This window comes from Vanacampus margaritifer, chromosome 9 (assembly GCF_051991255.1).
Source record: "Vanacampus margaritifer isolate UIUO_Vmar chromosome 9, RoL_Vmar_1.0, whole genome shotgun sequence".
In the NCBI taxonomy this organism is placed as follows: Eukaryota; Metazoa; Chordata; class Actinopteri; order Syngnathiformes; family Syngnathidae; genus Vanacampus; species Vanacampus margaritifer.
The window spans coordinates 10,719,563-10,730,039 of NC_135440.1; the positions used below are offsets into that span (position 1 = coordinate 10,719,563).

The 10,477-nt window shown below is 37.8% G+C and overlaps 1 protein-coding gene across 7 annotated transcripts; it reads left to right on the forward strand.

Moving 5' to 3' along the window:
• Positions 1–20: 20 nt before the first annotated feature.
• On the forward strand, positions 21–9,817 carry rwdd1 (RWD domain containing 1). Of its 7 annotated transcripts, XM_077576427.1 has the most exons (10): positions 21–102; positions 558–670; positions 756–857; positions 1,886–1,997; positions 5,300–5,365; positions 5,642–5,772; positions 6,085–6,228; positions 7,570–7,702; positions 8,335–8,397; positions 8,890–9,817. In XM_077576427.1, exons 3-10 carry the CDS (start codon positions 771–773, stop codon positions 9,000–9,002), a joined length of 849 nt encoding a protein of 282 aa, XP_077432553.1. In that variant the 5' UTR covers positions 21–102; positions 558–670; positions 756–770; the 3' UTR covers positions 9,003–9,817. The 7 variants fall into 7 exon arrangements, with proteins under 7 accessions (XP_077432553.1, XP_077432551.1, XP_077432548.1 ...); XM_077576428.1 differs by lacking the exons at positions 21–102; positions 558–670; positions 756–857; positions 1,886–1,997 and adding an exon at positions 4,806–5,003; XM_077576425.1 differs by lacking the exons at positions 5,300–5,365; positions 5,642–5,772; positions 6,085–6,228; ... (1 more) ...; positions 8,335–8,397; positions 8,890–9,817 and adding an exon at positions 2,571–3,533 and having other exon boundaries at positions 558–682.
• Positions 9,818–10,477: the final 660 nt, after the last annotated feature.

Below are 10,477 nucleotides of genomic sequence, written 5' to 3' on the forward strand. Positions count from 1 at the left end.
GGTATTGTTGATTTGCGCATGCGCAGTTGTGCGCCACATGCACTCACGGGCGGTCACAGGTGGACAAGAGGCTGTCATCACCGAACCGACAGTGAAAATTAAGTAAGTAAACATTGTTTGCTTGTCATTCTTATGGTTTTATGGTTATTTCTGCAGTGCGTGGTTTGCGTCCGGCCATTTTGTTGAAACGTATGCCAAATGCAAATGCTACGTTCCATTTGCCCTCGGTAGGAAAGAAGAAGGGACTCCACTCCATGTTTTGTTTTGGCCAGGTCTTTTACCGTTCCAAGTGTTGTCGGAATGTTATGGTGGCCATATTTTCCACATTAAAAGCTGGGACGCAAAGGCAATTTATTAGAAAGCAAAATCAAGTAAAAAATATATAAATGAAAACAGAGACAGAGCTTGTGTAAAATTAAGACGCATCAATGATTTTGGAGAGATCCACAGTGATATTGCAAAGAGCTAAAAAAGAAAAAGAAAAAAAGTGACTACTGGGAAAACTGTGACGTCTGGTCACTAGATTTTTTGACAGTGACAAATGCATATAATTTTAGCAGTAACACAGGGTTGGGGTACACACAAGTGTGCACAACAGACTACACCACTGAACGCCAATCAGCAGATAGACGGGACAAGCAAGATCACAAACACCACCAACAGACAAAAAGTAGGTGTATAGGTATGATGAGTATGTGGTGTTTTTTGTTATGTTTTTTGATTTAATGATCACGATTCCCGAACATTTCTGACAGATTAACAGTTGAGAGATGGAGATCGGAATGGAGGCGCTGTATACTTTCTTGCGAAGCCGCAATATTCCTGAGGAGAACATAATCAAACTCCGAGATGACAAAGTAGGTTGCCTAAAGATTCATGAAGCTCCATTCACTGTTGCTAAGCTTTAAGTTAAATACTGTTTGGCACTTATTTTATATAATCACACAAAGGTCAAATGTCATGTTTATGAAAACTATGTAGTGTGAAACCTGTTTTACAAATACAGAAATGTCCACACAACACTTTCAGAATGTGCTCAGGCCACTAACACTGCCTTGCATAATAGAAAATAAACTAGGCTTTTGAACAATATTATGGAAGCGCATTGCATTCACTTGAAAAAAAAAAACCCTCCTGTTTTTCTGACATTTTTTGGGGAGCTTTGTTTTTTGAGTATTTTTATTTTCTGTTTTTCTGAATATTTTTTTCTGTCAAAAAATATTCCAAAAAACATTAAAAAATGATTTTTAAAAAATAGGATTTATTTTTTCTCCGAAAAACAGAGCTGGTGTTCTGTTCTGTTCTGTTTTTTTGTTTTTTTTAACCTCTGAACTCCAAGTGACTTGTTGCAGACTCGCTAATAGCGGAAGCGGACACTTTCCCCACATACCTCCATATGCAATAAGGTGGTCATGTTTACTTACTGGCTCACAATAAAGGAATGAATGTGTATACTGTATTGTGGTTTGTTCTCTAATCTCTGAGGGAAAACCCCTTTAAAAAAATATTCTGAAAAACAGATATTTTTTTTTTTTAGATAAACAGGAAAAACTTTTTTTTAGAAAACAGGGAAAAATTACTCAGAAAAAAATTATTCAGAAAAACAGAGGAAAATATATATATTTTTTAAACCGAAAAGATTACCCAAAAAAACAGGAAAACATTTTTTTAACAGAAAAGATTACTCAAAAAAACTGGGGGAAAAATATTCAATAAAACAGAAAAAAAATACTCAAAAAAACAAAGCTCCCCCAAAAAATTTGTCAGAAAAACAGGACTTTTTTTCCCAAGTGAATGCAATACGCTTTCGTACAATATGACCCCTATCTTATTTTCATAGACTTCATAGCTACTTTAGTACTAATCATTTTATTTGGTGTTGTAGATAGACGTCTCCGTTATTGAATTGATGGATGACCGCGCCTTGGCTGTTTACATTCCTGCCTATGGGGACAGGATTGCCGCTCGGAAATTTTGTTCTGAGTATCAAAGAAAAGGTGAGAAAGATACACCGAGGAAGTCACTACTACAAAAGCTCAGGCGGAAGATGGACATGAGTAAAGCCTTTGAGGAATGCGACGAGGGAGACCCTGGACCATCTTTCATACATCCCCGACCACATATGAGAAATAATAAGCTTGCCGTTAGACAAACAAGGAAAGTAGAAGTGGGGTGGATACACGAGGGGAAACAGCAACGCAAGAATCGAGGCGGCGGCACATGGAGAATTGATATGTCAAAGGAGTCCAAAAAAGCGGACATTTTACAAATAGCACTGGATATTTTCTTTCCAAATGGGGCTTCTAAAAAGGGAAAATTGGAAGAATTCTGCTTTGATATTTTAGATTATCAAGAAGATGCAGAATTGGATGAAAATGTGACTATAGGGGAACTTTATTCTGTGCTGAAGATGGGAATGCTAAGGTTCTACCTCTGCACAACAATTAAGGAATCCACTAACTCAAACCTCACTGAGCTGGAGGGAGGACACAACGGGCCAAGTGACCCCACTCCCACTATCAGTAAGCATCATGATGCTGTAACACCGCGTGTTACTTTTTCTCTTTCAGGAGCATCTACCCAGACCAAAATCGTCTCTGATCTCACAAAGAATCAACTCACCAATGCCGACATAAAACTCAACAGAACAAACCTTCTGGATGAATTAATCTCACAGTTCATAGATCCTAATCTGCTAAACAGGACTTTCACATTTGGTTACATCAATGAGAGAGGGGCAGAAGCCCCCGCAGTTTCTCGAGATGTTTATTCTGCATTTTGGATGGATTTTTACGATTATGCCACTGAAGGGCAAGACATGAGGGTCCCGATACTCTCACACAAGAGGATGGAAGCGGAATGGAAAGCGATTGGTCGTATCCTGCTGAAAGGGTTTCAGGACCATGGGTATTTCCCTTGCATGCTCGCTAAAGCATTCACGGCAGCCCTCCTGTTTGGTGAGAAATCTGTCACGCCAGACCTGCTGTTTGAGTCATTTCTCTCATACATCAGCAAGGAAGAACGGGATCTTGTAAACAAGGCTATAGAAGAGGATCTTGATTATGAAGAGGAGGAAGAAATGATAGATTTTTTAGGCCGCATGGGAGTCAAGTGCATCCCAGTAAAGGAAAACTTGAAAGCTACACTTTTCAGTGTTGCTCACAAGATGATTATCCAAAAGCCAAAGTATGCTCTGGATAAAATGTCAGAGGTTGTCGGTCCAAAGCTCAGACAAGTTTTTGATAATGTGGATAGGCTTCAACAATTATATGACATTTGAACGCCACCACAAAGAAAGTAGTGAAGCCGAGCATCAAAGTCTGCTGTGCTTATAACTATATATCAGAGGACTTGATCAGTAAAGCAAGTTTTAGAGATTTATTACATGCAGTAATTACTGCAATTACTTTAATTAGGTAATGGTGGCCCGTCGTCATCACACTGCAAGTTCTTGCTGAGATGTTAAACTAATTGATCATGATGTGAAATACTGAATTTAGTGGTCACAATAAATGTTTTTGATGACTCGACAATTGTCTTTACTATTTACAGGAAAAAGTTCCCCACGGGGAAAATAAAAGTATATCGTATCATATCGTATCGTATTTTTCCAAACTGATTTGGACTCTTTTGATGGTATCTGCTCGCCAACAACCCCCACCCCCCCAAAAAAAAACGGACCTGCCAGATATCCACATTACCTGATGCTAACAATTTAATGATGCAGTCAACATTCAATGTTAGCAGCATTTTCTAAAAACAATGTTTAATTTTCACCGTTAGTGAGCTTCATCCTACACTGTCCACCCCTTTGCATTATGGATATTTTTTTAAGCATTTAACCTACGTTTTACCGATACTTTAGAACTACTTTACAGTACATTCAACCCACTTTGCAGTATGTTTGAAAGACATAGCCCAATCAAACTCAAAACGGTTTACTCCACATTGGCAGTTCCATACTTCAATATTTTTTATTTGATTTTTTCATTTATTTATTTTACAAATTGTTAACCAATCCAAACTATTTAAAATGGCCTGTTCCCTTTGAAGATGCAGTGTTAATCGTTGAACAAACATGACATTTTTGGAGTCTCTTGAAAAGTGTTGATTTTGGAGGTACGACGCCAGTGATATGTAAAAAAAAAAATTATGGAGGTGGGGTGCCACATAAAATCTTGCCTAGCGTGCCACATTGGGTAGGGTCGGCCCTGCATTTGGCTGTAACAATACAGGTGGGTTACCGGGCCAACACCAATTTCAAATCAGGGTTAGAAGATTGAAAATGTATCAAGAAAAAGACTGTGGCTTTTATGAATCTGCACTGCTGATCTCACTCTGGCCAGGTAACCAGTCTGTCTATACATCTGCGTTTGTCCAACTTTGTTGTAGAAAATGTATGTTAGATACTATAAAGTACATACTATATTTCAGTTTTTACATTGATAAAATACATACGTCGAGATTGATGTGGTTATATTATATTAAATGTACAAAGTGGAAATAATGGAGGTGTAACCAAAGATACTAGACTCATGGTGCAGGCATACTTGGTTCACACGTCATACCAGTAGAGGGCGGTAATCTACCGTAACGCTTCTTGCCTACCGCCATAAACTACGAGAAGAACTGGCAGACAAAAATAATGGAAAACAGAAAAGTCATTCTGTTTCTGTAACAAACAAAAAAAAAGCGTAAAAAGTTAAGAACATTATTGAATAACATGTAACAGACACAATCATAATCTGCATATCATCACAAAGCTTAAGGACTGGCACAATCTCGGGGTCATAAAATTGCTGAGAGCAGGTGGTAGATATAATCGATCGTCATCGAACTGCCTGAACACGCAGCTTGTGATGGTAGTAGCTGCCTGCAACACCGTGGTGATGATTTTGATAGCTGCTAGATAACCTGCATCAATACAAAAATGACAGACTACGCTGAAGAGCAAAGAAATGAATTAGAAGCAATTGAGTCTATATACCCAGACTCTTTTACAGGTGCGAATTCATTTATATTGACATGCGAGTAAAAGACAGCTAACAGGTAGCTAGCAATAGAAAAAAACACACCTAACTTTTGTGTAGGTATCTTGAACAACGTAGCCGTGTTACGCTCTTTTAAAATACATTTAGACCGTGAATTCATTACATAGTATTTTTTAAAATAAAAATATCGTATATATATGTACCCCACCACTAGCCTAGTCAGTTAGGATACTCATCCATCTCAGTAGGAAAATGGTCATGTGGATGGATGAGATTGAATCATATTAATGAATTCTATGCGATTTCAGTGCTTTCAGAGGACCCCATCAGCTTCACTATCAATGTAACGTCTGACGCAGGGGAAAATGGTGAAAGTGAGTATGTTGTGTATGTTGGTTAAGCAAATGACTGTCCTTTATACATTTATAGTTTTAATTTGAGTAGTTGTGATGATGGTGGCTTAAAATTGATAATACAACACCTAGCTCCAAAATTTCTTCCATGGCTGTCTTCCTAGCAATCTTTTTGTCTATATGAGAGTCAATGTTTCAGTCAACACTTTGCCATTATAAAGCCCTTAGCGACTGTAAGACAATACAGTCATTAGAATGTTTGTATGCTGACTGTGTGATATTTTCTTCTCTTTACAGCTGTGGAAGCAACTTTAAAGTTTACATATGTAGAAAAATACCCAGATGAACCACCACTATGGGAGGTCCACTCCCAAGAGAACCTGGAAAACAATGATATGGATGACATCCTCACACTATTGCAACAACAGGTCTGAACATAATGTCACAAGTTGTATGGGATTCTTTCATGGAAATTGACTCCTGGTTTGGCTTATACCGCCTGACTTTGAATGAGTCTAATATGTTATTAGTGTCATGAGTAAACAAACTTGTCGAATAGGAGTTACTAATTTTGTGTCAAGCTGAATTAAAGCGAAGACAGGCCTTGTCTTTTCGTATGGGTACCTTATATGTATTTATGCACTTTTTGAGTATGGTGTGATATGTCATAGGAATCCCTGACATGCATTCTACCATTGAAATTGGTTTCATTGCGGCGGCGTTGTTTTTTTCCTCTGCAGGCAGAAGAAAATTTGGGGATGGTGATGATTTTTACCCTGGTGACAGCCGTGCAGGAGAAACTCAATGAAATTGTGGACCTGATGAAGAACAGACAAGAGGAGGAGAAACTGCGTCAAGAGAGGGAGGCAGAGGAAGCAGAGAAGGTAGTAGCTGGACATTATACTGTATAACGTGTCTCTCGGTTTAAAGGGTTTTTTCCTGGTACAAATTGAGGCGGATGTGTTACCAGTGCCCCCCACTGGCTCAAAAAAATAATGCAGTTTTGTGAATGAAGTATTTATATGCATTTTAGTGTTGTTTTTTAATGTTTTCTTTTTCTTAAATCGTATTCTTCTAAAATATTAAATAAAATTACAGGAACCCTGTTCATTGTGAAATTAAATAATTTATAACAGTGCTGTGTTCGGTTAACCATTTCATAGTCAGAAGTTAAACACTGGCCTCTTATTTCAAATTTTTATAAAATAAAAAGTGTGTAATATGAAGGTATGTCTTAATAAATAAATAAAAAAGTCAATATATATTGGTACCTCGGAGTTTGAACATAATTCATTCCTGCGAAGTGTTCAAAGTCCGAATTGTTCACCCTCAGAAATGTTTTTCCCCATAGGAAGTAATGTATATGCAATTAATCCGTCCCCAAGATCCAAAAACAGAAAATTCCTATTTTAATTTCTATTCATGTTTTTTACATTTACAGTACAGTATTTAAACAATAAAAATACCTTACCTTACCTTTTGTGATGGCATCAGTGGATGATAAATGCTATGTTAATGCTAGCTTTAGTTCAGTGCTGAGTTTGTGTATTTTACGTTGGGCATATTGTTAGACTACTAAGCGGTCCTTGCATGCGTTGTTTAACGTCAGGCACGTTGTTGAACAGCTAAGGAGGGTGCTCATGCCAGTCTTTACAGAAATAGTTACGGTAGTTACAACAGCGCGATAATCTCCTTCCTAAATCCACTGTGTTTCGAAGCACTGTATGTTTTTCTTTGGGCCCGTGGCGAAGAAAATTGAAAAAATCAAAATGCACTCACGAGTATGGAGCACCTCCGGGAGTATTCACAATCTGACTGGAAATGAGCAATGCATCGTCTCAACTACCGCAACGTGAACATTTGGCATTGCTCGGCTTCGCTTGGCTTCACTCGACTACCCGTTTTCAAGCTATGTTCCGCTTAGCCTGCTTTGCTTGGGTGTTCAAACTGAAAATGAGTTCAAACTCCGAGGCATTTTTTACTAAGATGTTTTTGGTTGAAGTCCGAATTGTACGAGTTCCAAGACGTTCAAACTCCGAGGTTCCACTGTACATAAATTTTTTTTGGAGTGCACCCCAGAATTTGGCAGAAGTACCACTCCGCATTTTTTAATAATGAAAACCCCAGAGGGTAAAGCACTATTTGGAATGATGATGACGATGATGTGCAATGGATGGTCTCTTGATTTGAGAATGATGAGAGCATTGCATGTGTGCTTGACACAGGTGGCGTTCCAGGGCACAGTGGTAACAATTGAGAACTTCCTGGCCTGGAAAGCCAATTTCGAACTCGAAATGGCTGAGATGCGGAGGACAAAACAGAGGGAAGAGGAGCAATCAGGCAAAACAAAACTCACAGGTAAATGCTTCAGCTTGCAATTACAGTACAATAGTCAAGCATTGCTCTTTGGGTCTTGGCCCATTTACAATTAAGCATTTTAATTCCTTTTGTAACCAAACGGCCATCGATGAGATATTTAGATAATCTTCAGACTGATTTAAACATTTGTGTTAGCTTCAATTTCATGTTGCCTAAATTAGTGATGGGCAATTATGTCAGTTTTGCTGATGGCAATTTTAAAATACCTTTAGGTAGAGTTTGTATAAGATGACCACATCACATGACTGATGTCTGAATTTTCCAAAGTACTAGTGCTTTGTCACATGTCATCTGTTTGAGAAAGTAGAAGGCAAATCTGCTGCACACAATAGACTGTTAAGATTTGGATTTTTCACTTTCTTTTTTTTTTTTACCAAACTACTGGGAATAGTGACTCAAAATAAACATTATCACAAAAAAAACCACTGCATCTTGGAAATAATTATTGTGGTGGCACATTTATTAGGAACAAAGTGTGTGTTGAGTGAGTGTGAATTGCACCCATGACATTTTTTTTTCTGCCAATGCCAAACAGCTTATTATCGGTTACCATTGACTCTAGTTTTGAGATTCAGCCCCCCCCCCCCCCTTTTTTTTTTTTTTTTACACAGGCAAGCAGCTGTTTGAGACGGACCGCAATCTGGACACGTCAGACATCCAGTTCCTTGAAGATGGTAATGTGTTGATGACATGATACAGTTTATGTTCATATCCAGTGGAAAAAAGGGAATGAAATAAGTTGATTTCATGTTCATATGTGGTAAAGAAATCTTTGTTTTTCTTCTATGTTCGCATGGATGAAGCAAACATACATTGAGAAATATTTGCTGTTATATTTGATTTTAGTATTTGCTAGGCAATCAAATTCTTGGTAAGATTGGATTCATTCGGAACATTACAGGGTGTCCTCGCGTCCCAGTCATGACATTTTTATTTACAAACGGTGTAAGAATATGTGGTCATGCAGCACATTTTTTGGCCTAGAAGTGCTTTTCATAAAAATATTGTAATCTTTATTTTTAGTGTAAATTGGTACTAAATTACGGCGCAGTTCGGTTCCATACAAGTTTGGCGGGAACTCCATAGTAAACCAAAAACTTGCTGTATTTCTAATTAAATTAACTTATTGTTAAAAGTCACTCCTGCTGTTTTGTCTTCTCTTTCAGCTGGAAACAATGTTGAAGTGGATGAATCGTTATTCCAGGACATCGAGGACTTGGATTTAGAGGATGATGACCCCGACTTTGACCCTTTAGAGATGGGCAGTGATGAGGACTAAAGCTGCAGTACCAAAAAAAGGACTGCAGGCGGCTGACAGCACCATTTCTCTTGTCTGGAATACGATTACGTTACCAGACACAAGAAGATGATCCAACATTAAGACTCTAACAGCAGTCAGAGGGAATCTTTGTCAATGCAGTCATCCATCTTTCATTAATTACCTCGTTTAAATTTGTTTGTGAATGCTTGACTTGTGCTGTCCACAAGGGTGTACTAAAATAAGTCATAAGTATGGCCATATAGTGTATACCGATCTATTTCACAAATATACTTATTGAATTCAAAATGTTCAAAGAAATCCATACAAGTAGAAGTTGAAAATCAATTGAACTACTATATTGGAAAGTTCTGTTTACACAGAGTGACACAAAAAAACAGAACTTTTTAACAATCCAATAAAACCAAGTGATGGAAGAAAAATATTTTATTCATAGTAATTGAAACCTTAAAACATGCCATTTGTAATCAAACAGTGATGGAATTCCAGCTATCCCAGCTGGGATGTTGCAGCGGTCAATCAGAAAACAGCCGATTTTAAAGGATTCGTACAGGAGGATGTCATCCACAGGAAGGAATAAAAACAATTACAACATTGTTTCTTATATGGCACGTTTCAATTACTATGAATAAAATATGTCTTCCATCACTCTTGGTTTTATTGGATTGTTAAAAATCTCCCGTTTTTTGTGTCACCCTGTACTTAACCTGTACAATTACTGATCTGAAGTATTTAGGTTTTTGGGGTATAGCTGCAAGAATCACATCCTGGAAAGTGGAGCCTATTTTAAATAAAAAATGTGTTAAGAAATACAAGTTGAATCTCATTTTCTGGCAACATAATTTTTCTGTCATCTTCCTTGTGCTGCCCATTTAGGTGCGTGCACTTGGTGGATCTCGGTGGATTCCTATCATATACTGTGACGTATTGTAATCCACATTCAGTTTGTCCCATCAGGAGTTACCACTATTTTTGTGCATTTTAGTATACAGGTAGAGTAAAATTGTGCACAAAATGTGTGTTGACAGCATATAAACGTTTTAAAACCATAAATTAGACACAAATACAATGTTTACAGCAAATAACCAGTCAAACTTATAAGTATAGTAGCTATAATAGTAAGCTTATATATCTATGCTTTAGATGGCTAAACAGTGCTACAATGCTGAAAATGTTCTTTGCTTCCTCAATGACAATTCAAGTGAGAGTTGATGTCTGCAGATGATAAAATGGTAGATCGGTCAGTCAGTGATAAAGATATAAAGCACTGAGGAATATAAAACACCTTACCAGAGGTTTGAAGAGGAAGAACTGGGTCCAACATCATCACAGGCAATAAGAGCATGGAAGGAGCAAAAAGTGAAGAGGACGTACTGTACGGCTGCTTTGATAAAAGTGGTGACCACATGAGCAGTGAGCCCAGAAGGGGGTCCAACAGTGACACAGTCCAAAATGTGAAAAAGTAGGAGTACAGG

What these genes read in the sequence shown, in the direction of transcription:
- rwdd1 (XM_077576425.1), top strand. Translation starts at nt 771, where the DNA reads ATGGAGATCGGAATGGAGGCGCTGTATACTTTCTTGCGAAGCCGCAAT. An exon ending in TCAAACTCCGAGATGACAAA is followed by an intron (nt 858 to 1,885) that starts GTAGGTTGCCTA and finishes TTGGTGTTGTAG; the next exon opens with ATAGACGTCTCCGTTATTGA. An exon ending in TTCTGAGTATCAAAGAAAAG is followed by an intron (nt 1,998 to 2,570) that starts GTGAGAAAGATA and finishes TTTCTCTTTCAG; the next exon opens with GAGCATCTACCCAGACCAAA.